General features: G+C 46.3%; 3 protein-coding genes across 3 annotated transcripts in view; all 3 read right to left on the minus strand.

Annotated features, from left to right (window-relative positions):
• The window catches only part of ZNF407 (zinc finger protein 407), a 626056-nt gene that overhangs the window by 566994 nt on the left and 37127 nt on the right, over window positions 1-21935 (minus strand). The gene's annotated exons all lie outside the window — the stretch shown is intronic.
• Window positions 15370-17347, minus strand: LOC149458482 (uncharacterized). The gene is made up of 3 exons (XM_089682165.1): window positions 17218-17347; window positions 16919-17010; window positions 15370-16450 (listed from the first exon to the last, which is right to left on the minus strand). The coding sequence occupies exons 1-3, from the start codon at window positions 17345-17347 to the stop codon at window positions 15779-15781; spliced, it is 894 nt and encodes a 297-aa protein (XP_089538291.1). The 3' UTR covers window positions 15370-15778.
• On the minus strand, window positions 17693-19398 carry LOC149458483 (uncharacterized). The gene is made up of 2 exons (XM_089682142.1): window positions 19198-19398; window positions 17693-19004 (listed from the first exon to the last, which is right to left on the minus strand). The coding sequence occupies exons 1-2, from the start codon at window positions 19396-19398 to the stop codon at window positions 17703-17705; spliced, it is 1503 nt and encodes a 500-aa protein (XP_089538268.1). The 3' UTR covers window positions 17693-17702.

Consider the following 21935-nt stretch of genomic DNA (forward strand, 5'->3'; position numbering starts at 1 on the left):
ACCTTGGCTTTAATAGCCATCCAATAAAAGCCAGAAACTGTGAAGTAGGATGAAGATTAGGTCCTGTGATAGAAGGTGCAGTCAAAGTGGAGGCAACCACAATATTCTATGAAAAGACGAACCAGATCAGAGTACCAGTCTAGAGACAGGAATGTCTTAATTCTCCATAGGAGTAAAAAAGGAAGCTTCAGTGGTGGGAAAACATACTGTATATAAAGAATTACTGCAGCCAAAGAAAAAGAGGACATCAGGTTTCTGTTTTGGTTGGGTTATGAATTTGCTCACTTTGCAGTTGTATCAGGAAGCCATTGGGTCTACTTGTGTTCTCCCTCTGCAGACAGATCTGCCTAAAACCATCCAGGTAAAAAGACAACTCTCCCAGGTACACAGTTCAGAAAGTCTACCTGCCAGTTTTCCAGTCCCAGGATGTTGCCCAGTGAGAGGGCAAGAACTATACTTTTCACCCAATGAAGAATTTATTTCACTGCTCAAGCAACAGCTAAGCTTCTTGTGCCACTCTGATGATGTGTATACAGTACCAAATGTGGTGCTGAGGGACTCGATTCTCATCGGATGGGTTATCAGGTGGTGAGTCCAATGCAGAAGAGACAGTTGAATGGTCTGCATCTACAACAGTTTGGTCAAGAACTTGGATTTCTCCAAATTTCAGCTTTCACAGAGATTGCGCAGAAAGCTTTCTCACCCAGCAAGACTTAAATCCATGGTGAAAATCATCCATCAGAGAGGCAGGAAGGACCTGGCCAGAGTTAACACTGGCTAATAAAGCGGTCAGGGAATGGAAACCTTGGTTTTGAGTCGGATATGAACCTCCCTGTCAGTGGATATAGAAGGTGTTTCCCACCAGCAAAAAACTGTTAGGAATGTAAATCTCTAGTGTGAAACCTAGTGAATGGAGCAACCTTAAAAGAAGGGATCCACATGCAGCCTCAAAAGGAGGATATTTTAGAATTAAACCTGAAATCCCTTAAGTACTGCAAGGTATTCTAAAGACTAGTCTGGTAAATAGGTAATGATTAAGATGCCCCTGGTCATCAGAAGCACCAGGACTGAAGCTTGGACCTTGGTAAACACTTATGGGGCTGTGGACAATCAGAAGAGAAGTAGCACAATAACAATAAAAACTTAGTTTAAACTCAACTCCAAGCCTTTATAAAGATTACCAACATTTTTTCACCATACCCAAAGTGATATATGAAGATTATTTGAGCTTGCTACTAGTCCATTTATATAAAGATATTCAAGTATATTGTGGACTTTATACATTTATACATTCTGGTACTGTAAATATATATAATGATTTGGAGTGTAAGAGATAGAGAAGGGGAGTGGTTATATTTTATGTATACTTTTAGCTAAAAGTTTTTTTACATTTTACATATATTATTTGTGACCTTCAATAAAAATGTATTGAAGTATTTTATTTAGTTTTTTTGCATTATGGCAATTGTATTGCTGGATTGTCCTACAGAACACATTGAGTCTTAACTAAGTTTTTATTGTTATCTGGTGTTCATATTACATAAATTACCTACATTTGTTCATATTTTATTAAATGTAACTTGAAGGATTTTTATTTTGCATAAACCAAAAAAAATGATGTTCCCCATGACAAAGTATAAAAAGCACAGGTGACCAGAGAATCTGGTAACATGGAGATAAGTATCTTGAATATCTATCAAGGGCCTTGGTGAAGAAAAGCCACCTTCTAACAAACCAGGTCCATGTGGAAGTTTTGGTTACATGAACGGTTTTCTTTTTTTTTAGGATACTGAGGTCCAGGATAGACAGAAGACTTCCATCTCTGAATTTCTCCTTATTGTGAATAACCAATTACCCCTTGCGACACTCAGTAATAAAAATTGTATATTGTATCTCACAGATAGCACTTCCCATACCCAGCCTTCAGTAGGGGAAGGGCAGTAAATAATCCTAAGAACTGCACAGCAAGGCTTCCAGTAGAGCAGGTAAGACAAAGTCTGAGTCAGGGTGTAATACGTTGATGAATACTTTGTGATCCCAATGGCTTGGGCAGGTGATTGAAGCTGGGACTTACACCTAGGATAGTTGAGACACAAAACCCTTTAGCACCAGAAGTAGAGATTGCAAACCCAAAGTGCTAGCTGTAGCCAAATATTTTAGCTCCAGAGATGGGTCAAAAAAAGATGCAGAAGTGGGAAGTTCAGAGGAACAGTAATTCAGCTGGAGCACTGTCAACTTTAAGTTAACACCTAGCACAGGAAGAAAATAAGTTTTGCTGTGAGGGTTTGTCTATGTTAACATGGTGACTAGTCCTCTTTTTTTAGTGTCAGACACATTGCCAAAAGTAAGGAAACAGCCAGTCACAAGGTCACCACTCGGAGACAGACTTCAAGCACTACAGTAACTCTGCAAACAGAAGGGTAGTGCAAGGGTGATAAAATGGAAAAGCCTTTTGCCCTTTGAGATGTTCCAGGGCTGAGGATAGCGTGGTGTTTTTAGCAGGAGAGAGACCACATGTGTAAGCCTACAGTAGCTGTGCAAAATCTAGGGATGCCACCAACCAGTATTTTACTGACCTAGCTGGTAATATAGGACTTGTTGCCAATGCCATTATTAGGAAAGCTAAGGCAGGTATTGTTTCCCAGAACATGTGGCAACCTTAGCCGCATTGTAGGACATGCCCCGCTTACTTCCTGTGAAACCTTCATCAAAATGAAGAGGGTCACAGAAACATGCCAGAAGAGAGTTAAAAACAGAAGCAATGACAGGAAAATAGCATAGGAGAGCCAGTAAAACATGTGGTTCCAGCACACGATAAAAGAAATGAAACTCCTATAGGCAGAAAAAAAAACACACCCAGGGGCACAGTAGAGCTCTGTGGACAGCCTTACCATTACAGCAGGTCTTCGGTGCCAGCCTATGATTAAAAACCTGTTCAGGCACTGGAACCAAGTAGAAACACTGTTATGAATTTCCAGATTTAGTTATTTAATATGACACCACACAATACAAGCAGCCTGGTCACAAACTGTGAAAACACTGACCCCAGCTAATGCAATGACTACTAATTAGACAGAGCTACCACAATAAACGTTTCATTTAGTATTTAAGGAAGACATTGTGAATCACTGTCTGCTGTGGTGACTGTCCAGTACCTTGTCTGGTCTCACAGAATAATCTTCAGAAGCAAAGTTTAGATCCAGCAGAGCTAGACAGACATGCCCTACCTCCTCAAGACACTGAGCAAAAACCAAATTTATGAGCGTGTGCAGGGTTACAGCCACTAGATGAAGCTGTATTTTTTTTCAATTTACATAGTGTTAAAACCTCCTAAAGGTGGCGGCAATACCAACACATAAAGTAGTAAAGTCCAGTGTCCTCCAAATAACACAGGGAAAAACTTTAATTTAACTGGTTGCATACTTTACTCTTGAACTGCCATACTGAAAAAACTGCATGGTCTTAATAGCATTCTTTTATCCAAACTAAAGAAAGGACACTTTTCATAGTCATATTTGGACCAGAATGAACATGCCCCTATGAAACAAATAAATTGTATAAACATCCAAATATCTAAATATATTTCCAGAAAAACATGAAGGGTAAAAAAGATCAACTATATAGTTAGAAACCAAGTAGAAATAAATTCTAAATTTGTGCTCAATTCACCAGCATAGTTCCAAGTTTCCAACGTTTCACATCGGCACAGTTATTTCAGATTTTTCCTGTCACACAGCAGGGGTGATTCATCACTCTGCTATTGTAATGACATGCAATGTGTGAATATACTGTGGATAAAATATTATGCCTTTACGACTGTTTTATAGCCTAGAATTTATGATTATTCTGGAAACCAGAAGTATTGACATTTTTGGTTATTATTTATTTCAAGCACAAACTTTATTATTGAATGCCTAGCATTGAGTAGATATATGAAACAAGATGGAAGTGTTATGATTAACCAGTTATTTTACAGCATAGTGGAGGTAGAAAGGCCAATAGATCTACACCCTGGCCAGGTTTTATAGGTCAAAGATCCCATGGTTTCAAATATGTGATTAGATTTCCAATCCATATTGAGCACTTTCAAGAATAATGAAAAAAATACCCAATGAAAAAATAATAACAAAAGAAAGAACCAAGGAAACGGATTCACAATGTATTACAGCTCCAGCATAATATGGCAAGCTGTTAAATGTAACTTCAATACAGTGCGGTTATGTATGCACCATATTACGTACAGCTTATGTTTAGTGAAGTACTCCATTCGCTCCACGAAATCCACCTATGAAATATAGGACCACTAATGAGTATACGTTGACGGCTTTGATAAGACAGAATTTACCCTCTATCAGAATTGATCAATATCTCTGTGCACAGTGCCCTTGAAAATAAGACCATCCTGTAGGAAATGCTCTGTTGAAATGAAGTTCTCAGTAAAATCTGAAAGTCTTAAATTTCAATGTAATTCCCAAAAGCTGACGAAAAAATGAAGCATTTAATTTTAATCTTCTGAAAGAAATAAAAAAGTCAACAGTACTAAGCACGGGCAGACAAGGTTGAATATTTCACAGTTCAATGACAATGAGGCTAGATCTCTTAATACTTCCATTTCTAGCAGCAGAAGTAGATGTAAAATATATTTAGCACCTGAATGGTTATATCTAGTCAGCTTTATATGTTTAAATGTCAAAAGCAGGTTGAGACTGCAGCTAACAGCAATCACATCTCATCAATCACCCAGAGAAACTCTAGTTTATTTAAATGATGCAGATAAAACTAAATTAATCATTAATTTGGTGACATTCTAAATTGTCATTGCACCATGTAAAAGGGCTAATGCAAATTGTATAAAAGGAGAAAGGATGTGTTTCTAGGCATACAAGGAGAATGACAATCTTGCAGCATGGGTTTAGGACTTATTGCTGTTACTACACAAATACATCTTCTAGTAAGAAAGCAACAAACACAACTGCAGCATTGACACTGTGAATTAATGTTATGTGTTTGTACTGCTGTTACAGTCATGGCCAAAAATATTGACACCCCTGCATTTCTGTCAGAAATGTACCACTTCACTCAGAAAACTGTTGCAATTACAAATGTTTAGGCATTCGCATGTTTATTTATTTTGTTTGTATTAGTATGACACAAAAAAGTGTAGAAACAAAAAGCCAAATCTGACAAATTCCACGCAAAACTCCAAAAATGGACTGGACAAAATTATTTGCACCCTCTGTCACAATCATGCCCACAGGGAGAGGTGCGGTTCTCCATTTTACCCCAAACCTCTACATTTTGGTATTGCTCTTAAACTCATATGCCATCACCTGAGGGGGGGAGGTGTAGTATTGTGCATGCAAGAGCCAGGCACAGGCTCTCACTGTATTAAGAAGTCTTCTGTATCCCCCTCATTCCGCCCCCTCCCTCAGGAATGCGTTCAGTGTAGCTGTTTAAACAATCCTCTTGCCAAATAAGGTAGTGAAGATACCAGTTGATGTTGTGTAGAAAAAGAAGCTATGTTTTGGGTGTAGTCAGAGTAGTGAGGACTGTCTTCGATATAACATCTATCGGACAGAAAGCAAAGGAGAATCTCGGTGCAACAACGAAACCGAGTGTGAGACCAGAAATCCTTTTTAGCTCATCAGACTTGAAACTGCCTAACCCCAGGCATTTGTTTGGCAAGTACTTATTTACCTAAACTTCTTTCTGTTATCTGTTTGCTATGCTGTTGTGCTCTGTGTGTATATATATATATATATATATATATATATATATATATATATGTATGTATGTATGTTACATCTTCTTGCTGTAAATATTTTTACTGCACCCTTTTAACCTTTTGGTAATAAATCTTACTTTCTAAAAGTGTTGAACTGTTTCCATAGCTCCTGAATGTAACTTACGAATCCCTGCCGCTGAAGAGCGCTACTATGAGTATTTAACCCTCTGTATAACCGGTCTGTAGAGATAGCGGGATACTGACGGTTAACCAATCATCCTAGTGTATTGCCGAGTTTCCTCTTTCTCAGTATAAAAAGGAGGTGGTGGCAGTGTGAAGGGTTAATTGCGTAATTAACCTGACCCAGTAACAAACGCTCCCAGGCTGCAGGTACATCGATTGTGGTTCAATTAGCTGGAAAATCGTTGTGCAGGGTGCAGCTGGGCGTGTCAATGTTACGCACGTGACATCGCGGTTTTAGATTGGCTAGTCCTTCGGTCACGAGTTTGGTGAGAAGGTCTGGGGTCTGACGCCGCGCCCGTCACATATTGTTGGCAGCGTACGTGGGATAGTTGCATTAAGAGCTTCAGTGCAGTGTTAAAAATGAGCTCTGCACTGCAGGATTGTAACCTTTGTGGAAACAGTCCTTAGAAACAAGCGGTGCATATTTTATATATATATATATATATATATATATATCTATATATATCTATATATATATCTATATTTTAGAGAGAGAGAGAGAGAGGGGGGGGAGAGAGACATATAGCAACAGCTCCTTCCTTTTTCTACTTTCTATTCTATCTTTGCTTGCAATTATGCCTGGTGCAGCAGAATACGAGAAAATGAGCAAAAGTGATTTGAAGGCGGAATGTACCTCACGACGAATGGACGTCGGTCGCAAAAATTGTGAAGATTTGATTCGGGACCTATGGGAGTATGATATCCGAGCAGAGCAGAACTCGGGGGAACTTGACCATGACGGGGTTCCCGCTACATCCGATCCCAGTGGCTCAGGGATGGCCTCGCAGGATAGGAATACAGAGACTGAAACTGGAGGATCACCGAATGTTATCATCACACCACCGCCCGAGCGGGCCAGCACTGGAGTGCCTGTAACCAGCAGAGACTCTCCTCAGATGCAGGAAGCCCTGGAACGCATCAAGGAGACAGATCCTGAGGCATACCTGCGGTTCATGGAACGCCAGGCTGAGAGGCTGCGGAACGCCAAGCAGCAGTTGACAGAGAGGCTGCGGAACGCCAAGCAGCGGCTGACAGAGAAGCTGCGGAACGCCAGGCTGACAGAGAAGCTGTGGAACACCAAGCTGAAAGAGAAGCTGAGAGAGAGAGGCGGTGCAGAGGGAAGCTGATCGCCGGCACGAGCTGGAGATGGCGAGGCTCCAGCCACAGCGACAGGTGCAGAACCCCGAGTCCCTAGAGCACAAGGATGCCACTTTGGCCGTGGGCATATCCGCCAAGTTTCCAGTGATGGCCAAAGATAATGACATCGACACGTATTTACTGTCATTTGAAAAAACAAGCCGTCAGTACCATGTGCCCTCAGCTCAATGGGCTCGGTACCTGACACCAGGGCTACGAGGCAAGGCCCTGGATACGTTTGTTGAAATGCCAGAGGGGCAGGATGACAATGCCATCATCCGGAAGTACCAGATGACCCCGGAAGTGTACCGTAAGCGGTTCAAGTCCATGTAAAAGGGACCTGGGGACTCTTACACGGATGTGGGGAATCGCTTACGCACCACATTCCGACAGTGGACTAAAGGACTGAAAGGTGACTCCTACGAGTCTTTGGAAGATTTCATGATATGAGATCAGCTCCTGCATATCTGCCTGGCAGACGTCAGACAGTTTGTCTTAGAAAGAGAACCAGCCTAAAGCTGCAGCCGATTTGGCAGGTACCTACGTTCATACACGGGTCTCTGTCCCTCGCAAGGCTCCTGCGAATGGCTGGAAAGGATGGAAATCGCCCCTAGCAACCCCTCTTACGTCGGTGAGTCAAGCTCCCCCTCGCCCAACACTTGCAGCACCTGGGGCCAAGCCATTCCTGACTGACAACCGCAGATGTTTCACCTGTGGGAAAGCTGGACATCTCAGGACGCGGTGTCCTGAGCAGAAGCAGATGACATCATCTGGCCAGCAACTTTCTTCAGTGCTGTTTGTCCGCAGGAAGATGCGGGTAACCCCCACCAACTTGCAGCCAGTCACTGTGGGCAACCGGTCTGTAACTGGTTTCCGGGACACCGGAGCAGAAGTCACCTTGATCCGGCCAGAGGTGATTAAGCCAAGGAACCTCCCAGGGAAGTTCCTTACACTCACAGGAGTTGGGGGGACCCGTTCACGCATACCCTGTGCAAAGGTATTCATCGATTGGGATGCGGGAAGGGGGATGAGGGAGGTGGGGGTCTCAGATGAAATTCCCACACCTGTTTTGTTGGGTGCCGATTTGGGTACTCTTGTTTCTTATTACGCCCCTGCCGAGAATACCCTGAAGGCCTCCCTGGAACTCTCTGGACATGCCGAGGTACTGTGTGCAGATGTTGGGGTAATGTCTGGGCAACCTGTGGATGGACAGAGGGAGGGGGCTGGGAATGGAGTGGGTGGCAAGATTCTTCATTAGCTGGAGAACAAGATGAAATCCCCTTGTATGGGGAGGTATCAAACTCTTGTGTCATGGACATTAGAAACGTACCTGTTGATAATGATGATGCTGATATTGATAATGTCAATCACGTTGATGATAATGTTGATAATGCTAATGATGATGATGGTCATGAAGATAAAAATTATGCATTTTCATTGTTGGGGGTCAACCACAGTGCTGTGAAGGGGGCAGAGGTACAATCTCTGGGGGCTGAGCAAAGGGATGGTCTGGATAGGCCTGTTCCTTGCCTAGGCCCAAAGGATTCTACCATGATAAGTGTCCAGGCGTTGTCCTTGCATAGTACTGGACTGCCGGCTCGGACTTGTAGTTCCACGTGTAAGGCAGCACTGGAAAGCAATTTACACATGGACCTCGGCAGCCAGATAGCTGTGAGCTGTGAGCTTCCCTGCTGAGAAAGATAAACAAAGGCCTGACACGTAGACTAAAAGCATGCCATATGATCTGACCTGTCCTGGTGTGTCACCAGGCAGACAAACGTGTCCTAGGCAGTGACAGCACACCTGGATTGGAAGTGCAAGGGGCCTCATTGGAGTTGATCAGCGGGTCTCCGAGAGGGGGCTGCGGCCTTCAGCTCCAATCACCTCTCCTTTCCATTCAGGTACAGGAGCTGCTGGCAAGGACTATGAGAGATGGTGTCAGAGTTCAGGAAAACCCGGGGAGAGCTCGCCGTGCTGTTCAGGAGTTGGATGGCAGGGTGTCTCTTTCCTCCATGCCTTCAGCCAACCTCATATCACAGGAGGCGCAGACTGAACGGGCCAAAGAGACAGAGGGAATGGTGCCGTCAGGAATCCAGGGGTCAGCTAGAGTCTGGACATCCCCGGTAGTCTTGGTCCCCAAACAGGATCAGATGACCAGACAGACTTTGTGAGGACCTTGGAAAACTGAGCGCCAGCCCCGTGGTTGTGGCCTACCCCAATGCCCAGGAGCCATGAGGTAATGAAGCATCCGGAAGGGGCCCGCTGTCTAACCATCATGGACCTGAGCAGAGGGTCTGGGCCACAATGTCTAACCCAGGAGGCTCAGGACGAGCCAGCCTTCACCACCCCTTGTGGCTTGCCTGAATTTTTGGGAAAGCGAATTGGGGTTGAGAATGCACCAACCACCTCCCCCGGGGTTAGGAATGGCCTACAATGTGGAATGGGACTGGGTGTAGTTGCCCACTTTAGGGGCCTTGCGGTGTTCGGCCCTGTCTGGGAAGAGCAACTCGGGCCCCTGTCACTAGTCAGGAACAAACTGCCCGTGCCTAGTCTGACAGTTGAGAATGGTAACTGTCAGAGGGGCATGTCAGTGGTTCAGCTTTGGGAACCACTGGTAGGAAGAGACCCCCAGAGGTCTGGGAATGGGGAGACTGAGGCAGTTATGGCCTGGCCGACTCCCCAGGTCAAGAAGCAGGTTTCGTCAGTTTTGGATGCAGCTGGCTACGGAAAGACGCCTTGGTGCAACTATCATGGCTCAGCTGGACCTGTGACTGACCTAGCAGACAGGAAACTGACGGAACTGGTGTCCTGGATGCTAGTAGGTAAAGAGGACTATTCATCTTGGACGAAGGTACCTGTAGACCCATCCGGCAGCAATTTCCAGAACTCGCCTGTCCGGTTCCGGTGCACACAGGCGCCACTACCTTCGGGTCAGATGTAGCCCTGGCTTAGAGGAAGGAGATGGGAGAGGGAAAGCTCATTCTCTACCTCGACAAAAAGCTACATCTCAATATGTTAGCAGATGACACCCCTGAGCCGAAGTGTTTTGTGAACAGGTGGGCTCCCCGGCATTCGCCACGATATCCGGATAGTCACAGATGACTGGTGCTCCCCTGTGACCACTCGCTTGGTCGGCACAACAGAAGGAACCTGGTTTTCCCGCAGTGCAATGGCACCCTGTCAACCCAAGGTGAACCTCTGGGCAGAGGTCGGTTGCGTCAGGAGGGAGGCATTGTTACGCACGTGACATCGCAGTTTTAGATTGGCTAGTCCTTCGGTCACGAGTTTGGTGAGAAGGTCTGGGGTCTGAACCCGTGCCCGTCACACCCTCAATTTAATATCTGGTAGCACACCCCTTGGAAAAAAAAATAAATGAAATCAATGACTTCCTATAACCATCAATGAGTATCTTACACCTCTCTACTGGAATTTTGGACCACTCTTCTTTTGCCAACTACACCAGGTCTCTCAGATTGGAAGGGTTCCTTTTCCCAACTGCTGTTCTGAGATCTCTCCACAGGTGTTCTCTCTCCTGTTCTTTGTCTTAAACCACTTCTGGGTGCTTTTTGATGTGTGATTTGGATCATTGTCCTGCTTTAAAACCCATGAACTCAGTTGGAGACCCAACTTTCTGGGCCCTACACTGCACCCAAGAATTCTTTGGCAGTCTTCAGATTTCATAATGCTTTGTACACAGTCAAGGCATCCAGTGCCAGAAGCAGCAAAGCAACCCCAAAACAATCAGTGAACCTTCACCATGTTTGACTGTAGGGACTGTATTCTTTTCTTTAACCACTTGCCTACAGGGCACTTATACCCCCTTCCTGCCCAGGCCAATTTCCAGCTTTCAGCGCTCTCACACTTTGAATGAAAATTGCACGGTCATACAAAATTGTACCCATATGAAATTTTTATCATTTTTTTGTGACAGATAGAGCTTTCTTTTGGTGGTATTTAATCACCTCTGGGTTTTTTATTTTTTCTTAAACAAACCAAAAACCACTGAAAATTTTGAAAAAAAATGTTTTTTCTTAGTTTTTGTTAAAAATTTTTGTAAATAAATGATTTTTCTCCTTCACTGATGTGCGCTAATGAGGCTGCACTGATGGGCACTGATAGGTTGCACTGATGGACACTGATACAGTTGCAAGAAAAAGTATGTGAACCCCTTGGGATTACGTGGAGTTTTGCATGAATTGGGCATAAAATGTGCTCTGAACGTCCTCTAAGTCACAACAATAGAAGAACACAGTCTGCTGAACATAATACTACACAAACATTAGAAGTTGCCATGGTTTAATTGCACATAACATGTAAACATTCACAGTGCAGGGAGGAAAAAGTATGTGAACCTTTGGACTTAATAACTGGTTGACCCTTCTTTGGCAGCAATAACCTCAACCAAACGTTTCCTGTAGTTGCAGATCAGACCTGCACAACGATCTGGAGTAATTTTGGACCACTCCTCTTCACAAAACTGTTTCAGTGTAGCAATATTCTTGGGATGTCTGGTGTGAATCGCTCTCTCAAGGTCATGCCACAGCATTTCAATCGGGTTGAGGTCAGGACTCTGACTGGGCCACTCCAGAAGGCGTATTCTGTGCTGTTGCAGCCATTGGTTTGTTGAATTACTTGTATGCTTTGGGTCATTGTCCTGTTGCATCACCCATCCTCTGTGGAGCTTCAGTTGGCGGACAGATGGTCGTACGTTTTCCTGCAAAATGTCTTGATAAACTCTGGAATTCTTTTTCCCATCGATGACAACAATCCGTCCAGGCCCTGAGGCAGCAAAGCAGCCCCAAACCATGATGCTCCCTCCACCATGTTTTAAAGTGGGGATGAGGTTTTGATGTTGGTGTGCTGTGCCTTTTTTTCTCCACACATAGTGTTGTGTGTTCTTCCCAAACAACTCAATCTTGGTTTCATCTGTCCACAGTATATTTTGCCAGTAGTGCTGTGGAACATCCAGGTGCTCTTTTGCAAACTTCAAACGTGCTGCAATATTCTTTTTGGACAGCAATGGCTTCCTCCGTGGTGTCCTCCCATGTACTCCATTCTTGTTTAATGTTTTCCTTATTGTAGAGGTGTCAACAAAAATGTTAGCATGTGCCAGAGATTTCTGTAGGTCTTTAGCTGACACTCTGGGATTCTTCTTTACCTCATGCAGCATTCTGCGCTGTGCTCTTGCAGTCATTTTTACAGGACGACCACGCCTAGGGAGAGTAGTAACAGTGCTAAACTTTCTCCATTTGTAGATAGTCTGTCTTACCATGGACACATGAACATCAGGGCTTTTGGAGATACTTATAAAACCCTTTCCAGCTTCATGCAAGTCAACAATTCTTGATCGTAGGTCTTCTAAGAGCTCTTTTCTGCGAGGCATGGTTCACATCAGACAGTGCTTCTTGAAACCAGTAAACCCAAAACAGATGTGTGTTTTTTAAGGGCAGGACAGCTGTCAGCAACACATCCAATATCATCACACTGATTGGAGTCAAGGTTGGCTCACTCCTGGCTCCAATTAGCTCTGGGAGAAGTCATTAAGCTAGGGTCTCACATACTTTTTCCTCCCTGCACTGTGAATGTTTACATGTTATGTGCAATTAAACCATAACAACATCTAATGTTTGTGTAGTATTATGTTCAGCAGACTGTGTTCTTCTATTGTTGTGACTTAGATGACGTTCAGAGCACATTTTATGCCCAATTCATGCAAAACTCCACGTAATCCCAAAGGGTTCACATACTTTTTCTTGCAACTGTAGGTGGCAGTGATGGGCACTGATGAGGAGGCACTGGTAGGTGGCACTGATGGGCATTGACAGGCATCACTGACGGGCACTGAAAGGCAGCACTGATAGGCGGCACTGACTGGCATGGATAGGTGGCACTGTTAGGCAGCACTGATAGGTGGCACTGACTGGCACTGATGTGCACTGATATGTGGCATTGATGTGCACTGGTAGGCACTGATATGTGGCACTGATGAGCACTGACACAAGGCACTGACAGGTGGCACTGCTGGAGCTACACTGATCATCAGTGCCCTGATGATCAGTGTACATGTCCCCTCCGCGGAAAGCCGATTACCGGCTCTCCTCTCCTCTCGAGCTGTCAGCGTTTCCCTGTTTACATGTGATCAGCTGTGATTGGACACAGCTGATCACATGACCGAGCTGACATCTTCAGCTCTTTCCGTGATTGGTGATCTGCTGTGTCCAAGGGACACAGCGCACAGCTGATCGCCGCGCTGCACGCTCCCTGAGCCACGCATGCGCAGTGAGAATGGGAGGAGAATGGGTGGTTCTCTCGTCCTCCCAGAACGAGAGAACCACCTTGCGCCCGTCATATTACTATATGGCAGGCGGGAGGTGGTTAAAGGCCTTATTTTTTTTTTCTGAAAACAGCAGAATGATGGGCTTTACTAGTCCTCAGTGCAGTGCAGTTCAGAAACAGTCTTCCTGATCGCCACCACACCAATGCAGTGTTGTCTCTGCCTGCCACCTGTACTAAACCTGGCCTTTATGGACCACATTTCTGCCTGAACCAATCTTTTGCCCATTTGCTGACCATACCTCTACCTGTGGCCTTAACTGACCAATCTGCACGTCTGACTGACTATATTCCTGAGAGACACCAGCCCCAGTCATCCACTGTCAACAACTGCACTCCTAAAACCACAAGAACTCTTTCACTCATTCTTCAGTCTCCTATACTTCCTGGCCAGTGAGCATGGCTTTCCTGGGGGCAGCCACGTACCAGTAGGCTAGGCTTGCTTGGCTTATAGGAACGGGGACTTCTCTTCAATAGGCGACGCTACACTAAGCTATATTCCCTTACCATTCATGTAGAGGAGACCATTACATTACATTGATTTTGACACAATTGGTTGATTTGTGCAATAAACAAGATAAAATATCAATATTCAGTCCAAACATTGAAAGCCTCTCACATGTGGTATCGACATACTCGGAGGGAGTAGAAGGATGTGCTTTGGGGTGTAAGTATGCCAATGCTATGTGTGAAAAATATCTTCTTAAATTGAAAAACTTTATGTAAAAAAAATTAATTTCCATTTTCATTCAGCATTTTTCAAAAACTTTTGGCAAAAAATTAAATATTCAAAAGACTCAACATGCCGCTTAGAAAATACCTTGCGGTGTTTGCTTTCCAAAATGTGTTCATTTTGTGGGCATTTCCACTGTCCTAGTGCTCCAGGGTCTCCAAAATGTAACAGGTAGTCAGGATTTAGATGTGTAATTTATACCGCTGAAATGTACGAAGTTGCTACTCTGATTTTGGCCCCTCTATGTGGCTAGGCTATAAAAAAAAACCAGAGTTAGACTTACCGGTAACTCCTTTTCTACGAGTCTTCCAGGACAGCCATCTGAGACCTTGGGCTCCTCCCTCCGGGTCAGGAAACACACCATCCCCCATGCCTTTAAAAGGCGGGCCTCCGGGCCTCACATCCAGTTATTAAAAGAGAACTAGCGGAAGCCACTGAAAGACACAAATATAGGTAAATACAATTTTCATGCAGTCAACCTTAACTCTCTCGGTTGTACATTAGAAGGGTGGGAATTACCGGCTGTCCTGGAAGACTCGTAGAAAAGGAGTTACCGGTAAGTCTAACTCTGGTTTTCTCCCTACGTCTTCCAGGACAGCCATCTGAGACGATAAACGAGAACTTACCCCCTTAGGGTGGGTCCACCGCCTGGAGGACCTTGCGTCCGAACGCCTGTTCCTTATCTGACAGGATATCCAAGCGATAATGCTTCACGAAGGTGGAAAACCTCGACCAAGTGGCTGCCTTACAGATCTCCTCCGGCGAAGCCCCGGCTCTCTCCGCCCAGGACGCTGCCAAGGATCTAGTTGAGTGGGCCTTAACAAAAGGAGGTGGAATCCCCAAAACCTTGTAAGATTCCCCAATAGCCAGCCTAATCCACCTGCCTATCGTGGCTTTAGATGCTGCTAACCCCTTTCTCTGCCCTGAAAACAAAACAAAAAGGGAATCAGATTTCCTAAATTCCCTGGACCTGTCTAAATAAATTACAAGACTCCTCTTTACATCCAGCAAACCTAGGCTGTCTTCCTCTTTACCTTCAGAGGAAGAACAAAAGGTCGGCAGAACAATATCCTGCGACCTGTGAAAAGAAGAGGATACTTTAGGAAGGAATCCCGGATCAGTCCTAAGCACCACCCTGTCCTTAAGAATGGTCAAGTAAGGCTCCCTAATTGAGAGCGCCTTAAGCTCACTCACCCTACGGGCCGATGTGATTGCTACCAAAAAAACTACCTTTAAGGTCAAAAACTTGAAAGCTGACTCCTCTAAAGGCTCAAAAGGTTCTCGAACCAAAGCCCTTAGGACCAGAGACAGATCCCAACTCGGACAACCTCCCACCTTAGCAGGCCTAGCCCTGGAGAGGGATCTAAAAAAATCAATTACAAAGGGATTTTGTTGCAAAGAGCACTGCAAAAAAATACTCAAAGCGGAAGCCTGTACTTTCAAGGTGCTGATCGAGAGTCCTCTATCTGCCCCCTCCTGAAAAAAATCCAAAACCATCGGAATGTCCAGGGGCCCTGGTCGGTCCGAACACCACGAGGCAAATCTTTTCCAGACCTTGGAATAAATGGCTCTGGTTACCGGCTTGCGACAGCCCACCAAAGTCTTTATTACATGATCCGAGAACCCCCTGGCTCTGAGGATCTGTTCCTCAAGAACCAGGCCGTCAATCGCAACGTCTTGATTCGCGGATGCAAAAGCGGACCCTGCGCAATCAGATCTGCCCTTTCCGGCAAGGGATATGGGCAAGCTGACGCCAGCCTGTTCAGTAGGGAAAACCATGGCCTTCTCGGCCAGAAAGGAGCGATCAAGAGTAGATCCGACCTTTCCTCGAAAAATTTTTGCAGGACCGCTGGAATCAGCCTGATTGGAGGGAACGCATAGGCCAGCCCGAAATCCCAGGTGGTCGACAGAGCGTCTATCCCCAAGCTCTGCTCTCGCGAGTTTAGGGTAAAGAACTGGTCGACCTTCCTGTTCTCCCGTGACGCAAAGAGATCCACTTCCGGTTTCCCCCACCTGGACACCAACTCCTGAAACACCTCTTGGTTGAGCGACCAATCGTCGTGGGAGAGTGGCCTTCGGCTCAGGAAATCCGCAAGCGAATTCTGAGAACCTTTTAAGTGTACCGCCGAAATTGAACGCAGGTTCTGTTCTGCCCAGGTCAGAATATTGCCCGCGATCCTCTGCAGCGAAGGACTCCTTGTCCCCCCCTGTTTGTTCACATAAGCTACCGTTGCCATGTTGTCTGAACGAACCTGAACATGAAGGCCCCTCAAGCCTGCCTGAAAAACCTCCAAGGCTTTCCCGACCGCCAACAGCTCCCGCTGATTTGAGGGCTTCAAGGAGTCCTCCTGGGACCACCTCCCCTGGGCCGTTCTCCCTTGTAGATGAGCCCCCCAACCAAAACTGCTGGCGTCTGTGGTTACAATGAGTGGATCCGATGGGCTCCAATCCAGACCCCTGGTCAAGTTTCTCTCCGTTCGCCACCACCACAGAGATCTCTTGACTCTGGACGGAAGCCGGACCTGCCGCTCCAGCTCTGAGACATTTCCGTCCCATTCCTTCAACAAGAAGGCCTGGAGCGGTCTCTGGTGAAATCTTGCCCATGGAACCGCCGGAAAGCAGGATGTCATAAGACCCACTGCCCCTGCGACCTCCCTCACCGAAACAGTCAGGTTGCACTGCAACCCTAACAACACTCGATTCATCTTCTCGAACTTTTCCCGTGGCAGAAAAATCTTTTCCTCTACAGAAGAGATCTCATACCCTAGGTAAACCACCCTCTGTGCAGGTACCAAAGACGACTTTTCCCTGTTGATAAGCCAGCCCAGACCTTGCAGGAGGTCCTGGACTACTGCTAGGTGCTCGAGCAACTGTTGCCGAGACCCGGCCACCAGAAGCAAGTCGTCCAGGTAAGGAACCACCAAGATTGATCTCAGCCTCAGAGGAACCAAAGCTTCTGCTAAAACCTTTGTAAAGATCCTGGGAGCTGACGCTAGACTGAAGGGCAAGGCCCGAAACTGCCAATGGAAGGTCTGCGACCCCATCCTTATGGCCAACCTCAGGAACTTCTGACTTGCCTGGTGGATGGGAATGTGAAAATAGGCATCTCTCAAGTCCACTGTGGCCATGAAGCACCCCCGGAACAGTATATTCTTTACCAAATATAACGACTCCATCCTGAAGCGCTTGTATGTTAGAGCCTGATTTAGGGAGCGTAGATTCAGGATTAACCTGAATTTTCCTGAAGGCTTTCCCACCACAAAGACGTGAGAGTAACACCCTGAACCCCGCTCGTTCTGAGGCACCTGCACCAGAACTTTCTGGTCCACCAATTCCCCTATAAGACCGCATAACGCCTGAGACTTCCTGCGGTCCCTGGGAAGATCTGTAACTAAGAACCTGTTTGGAGGGCAGTCCCCGAACTCTATCCGGTAGCCTCCCTGAATCAGGCTCCAAATGAAGGGGCTCGGAGATATAGAAGCCCACTGAGGGAGAAAGGACCCCAACCTTCCCCCTACCGGGCCATCCAAGTCATTGGGGCTTGGAGGATCCCTGAGGAGGATTGAATAATATCCCTCCCCGGCCTCTGTTTTTATGCCCTGTCCAATGCTTCTTTGGCTGAACTTCTCTATTCGGAAGCACTTGGGTTCTAGGCCGAAAGGGTTTCCTAGGAAAGACCTTTTTTCTGCTCTCCGGGAAGGCCCTCTTCCTATCTGCCGTACGCTCAAGAGCCTCCTCCAGGCCTGGGCCAAAAAGGTTATCCCCCGAAAATGGTAAAGCGCATAAACGCAACTTGGACGCTGAATCCCCCGCCCAGGTCTTTAGCCACAAAGCTCGCCTAGCGGAGTTAACCAGGGCTGAGGACCTGGCCGCAAGCTTGACCGATTCTGCCGAGGCGTCCGCCAAAAACCCCGCCGCTTTCAAAAGCAACGGAAGTGATTTTAGGATCTGCTGCCTCGAGGTTCCTGCCGCTAGGTGATTCTGTAGTTGGGCTAACCAGCACTCCAAATCTCTGGCCACACAAGTCGCCGACAGGGCTGGCTTCAAACTGACTGAAGAGGATTCCCAGGCTCTTCGCAACAAAACTTCCCCCCTCTTGTCCATAGGGTCCTTCAAGGCCCCCATGTCCTCAAAGGCCAGATCCGTCCTTTTCGAAATCCTGGACAAAGGGGCGTCTAATTTTGGAACTTTATTCCAGGGTTGTGAGGGGTCCTCGTCAAAGGGGAATCTCCTCTTTAGGACACCGGAAAAGAAGGGCCTCCTCTCCGGGCTTTCCCACTCCTGTCTGATAGTTTCAACCAAGGAACTATGGACCGGAAAAACTCTGGCTTTTTTAGCATGAAGCCCCTGATACATGAGATCATGCTTCGACAAGGTCACTTCTTCCTCCTCTATCTCCAGAGTTTCATAAATAGCTTTCAAAAGCTCGTCCACCTCTTCTAGGGCCAACCTATACTTAGAGCCCGAAGAGGTGGGGGCTTCCTCCTCCTCGGACCCTGAACCTAACTGGGAGGATGTCCGAGATCGAGGAACGTCTTCCTCCTCATCCAGAACTACCTGCCGGGAGGGCATGATCCCCAATGCAGACTGCGAACCAATCTCCAAAGGAGACTGAACCCTATCCAGAAGGGACCTAAACGCCTGAAAAGTCGCCGACATATCCTCTTTAATAGAGGACAAAACTTTATGGCATGTAGTAAAAGATTCGTCTCTAACAAGACCATCAATGCAGTTGCGGCATAAAGGCTTCTCACTACCTGCGCCTAACTTGGCCGCACACACTGCACATCTCCTCTTTGGGGCCTGTACCGGGGTCCTGTCCTGTGTTTTAGTCTAAAGAAGAAATGACAAAAAACAAACAGAACTAGGCACTTGAAAGGAACAAAATCCCAGGACCCCCACTGCATCCAGTACTGTGGAAAAATTGCAGCGTACCCTAACACCCACAACCTCGGGGACTTAAGGGACCTCCAAAAAACACCCCCCCCCAGGAATATAGCATAAAGGGGAGCCTCCCCAAGCTTACCTGGGAGGAGCCGGTACCGGGACCTGGGTCAGCCTGAGAAGGTCCTGCTTCCATCATCCCCCTGGCGTGGAGACAGCGCCGCCGCTCCGCACGCCCACCGGCTTTTAATTCCCCTGGTGGTGCCCGCGCCCTTGGAGATCGGAGCCGGCTCCGGCGCCCGGCGCTGACGTCACCGGCGGACTTCCGGCCTGTGGAGCGCATCCGCCCTGCTACTTCCGGTTGCTGGAACGCAAGGCCGCGCCCAACCGGAAGTCCCGCCTCTCCCCTGCACATTCAACTGAATGCCGGGTCAGAGGAGAGACCACGATCGGGGCGAGCCCCAGTGACATGCGGCAGCGCCGGTTACCCACCTGGGCCTGAAGGACACCACCAGATGCCAGCCCCACCACGTGGAAGGCACCGGGGATGGAGGTACAGACCGCACCACACCCTTCCAGGCCAGCCTTCCTGAGGGTGCGAGGATCACCCTGGCTCCTACGGCGTGCATCCTTCCGGCTCAGGAAACACAAAAAACTGGATGTGAGGCCCGGAGGCCCGCCTTTTAAAGGCATGGGGGATGGTGTGTTTCCTGACCCGGAGGGAGGAGCCCAAGGTCTCAGATGGCTGTCCTGGAAGACGTAGGGAGAAAATGTGGTATCCCGATACTTGTAAGTATTTATATGCTTTGTGTGAGAAATAACTTGTTAAAATGAAAACTGTCATGGAAATTTTGTATTTACAGGTTGAACTTTAAATGTGTCATATATTAGTGTTATTTATATGTCTCTCGTGTGGCTTAATTAAAGCTCTGAAGGCTGCAATTAGGCCATACGCATGTACAATGTATATATTACAGTACTCAGCTCGGTAATGGATGAGATGGCAGATCTGCGCTTATAGACCGGCGTGTATACCACCACGATGCGAATGCCGCCGGCGGTAGTCCTGGGCCTGTATCCACATGTCAGCAGCATAGTACCACATGGACTTCGTATAGCCAGGCGCCGGGCAGTGCGAACTCCGCGTGTAGGCTCATGTATATCTCTACAACCACTACCGACCTGAACTGTATCTGGATGGATGTGTTTTAATAAAAATTGTATCGGGCCCATTCAGATACAGACTGGCACTGTTTAATCTAAGGGATGCTTGTACAGAGAATGGACATACTAGTAGGAGCTGATAGGATGGGAAGTTTGCTCTCCACAGAGAGCTCATGGGGGAGGGGAGGACTGGTTCAACTGGCTTCCAGTATAGATAAGAGGAAAGGCTACGCTCCAATCAGGATGTACATTCTGTGTATAGCCACCCCCTATACATTGTTCTGTGGGAGGGGATTGACCTGACCACCCCCCCTGTGTGGGGGGGGCGTGTGTGTGCTTTGAATAAAACAAGAGGCTGGGGTTGGAGCCAGGCTCAAAGTGAATTCCTACTGCAACCTGAGAGTGTCGTGTGATCATTCCTGGGTAACGGGAGCTCCATTTTCCCCACATCTCAACAGAGCTAAACCAGTTGGAGGTGCAGGAAACGTGGAGTTTAGCTGCAGTCGCGATAAGCGAAGTTCGCACAGCTTTATGGGGGATTTCTGCACATCCAACTGCGAGTACTCACGGTAAGGAGAAATTAGTTAAAAGCGAATTTCCAAGACAAAACATTGTGGTGAGTCCCTTTTATAAGTACTTTTTGCTTTGAATTTGTTTACTCTCTCCATTACTATGCCCCTAGGTGCTCGTCTCAATACTATGAGAACTATTTATGCATAAAAATTCTTCTCCAATAAATTTCTATTTTAATTTTGTTAATCCTTAAAGCGGAGCTCCACCCAAAAGGAGAAGTTCCGCTTTAATGCATTGTCCCCCGCTCCCCATTAAGGATTGCGGTAGTTGTCCTCTCCTCCCCCCTCCCTCCCTGTAGTCTTCTGGGACCTGTGACAGGTCCCAAAAGACTATAGGACCATTCAGAAAGCAGCGATACTTACGCATGCGCAGTGGGCACCCGGCTGTGAAGCCGCAAGCTCTCACAGCCGAGTACCCACACTGAAGATGCCGGCGATGGGGAGAGAAGACAGCTGATGAAAACAGCCGTGGTGAGGATACCGCTGCTCCGAGGGACAGTTTAAAAGTCAGCAGCTACAGTTTTTGTAGCTGCTGACTTATTTTTTTTTAAATCAGCTGGAACTCCACTTTAATAAATGTTGGGGACAAAAAATTACAACGTTGTGCAAAATAAATAAATCATTTAATTTTCAAAAAAACTGTGAAAAAAAACGCAGCTTTAAAAAAATTTACCATGACTCTCACTAAATACCTTGGACTATCTACTTTCCAAAAAGGCATTTTAGGACCTCAATAAAGCTAGTACATCAGGACTGAACAATTTTCAAATATATATAGTATACCATAGTTTATAGACTCTATAACTTTCACACCGACTAAAAAATACAGTGCTCAGCATAAATGAGTACACCCCAAAAGATTTGTCAGAAAACCTTAACTTTCCTTTCAGAATCAAGATTTACTATGGGACGCTATACAACAAAATACTCCCACAAATGCGGGCCACTGATTGCAAACAAGATTTGTTAATTTGCACACTCAAAAAAGTATTTTTCCTAACAAATTCATTCAAGACCATGTTGCAAAGCTAAATTTTAGACACACCATCCTAATTAACAAACATTCTACTACAGGTGAGTAATTATTCATTAAACAGGTGTCCAGCAGACAGTTGATTATACAAGGGTGTTACTTAACAAAGAA

The sequence above is a fragment of the Staurois parvus genome, unplaced genomic scaffold (genome assembly GCF_062004578.1).
Source record: "Staurois parvus isolate SC_StPar_1 unplaced genomic scaffold, SC_StPar_1.0 ptg000287l, whole genome shotgun sequence".
In the NCBI taxonomy this organism is placed as follows: domain Eukaryota; kingdom Metazoa; phylum Chordata; class Amphibia; order Anura; family Ranidae; genus Staurois; species Staurois parvus.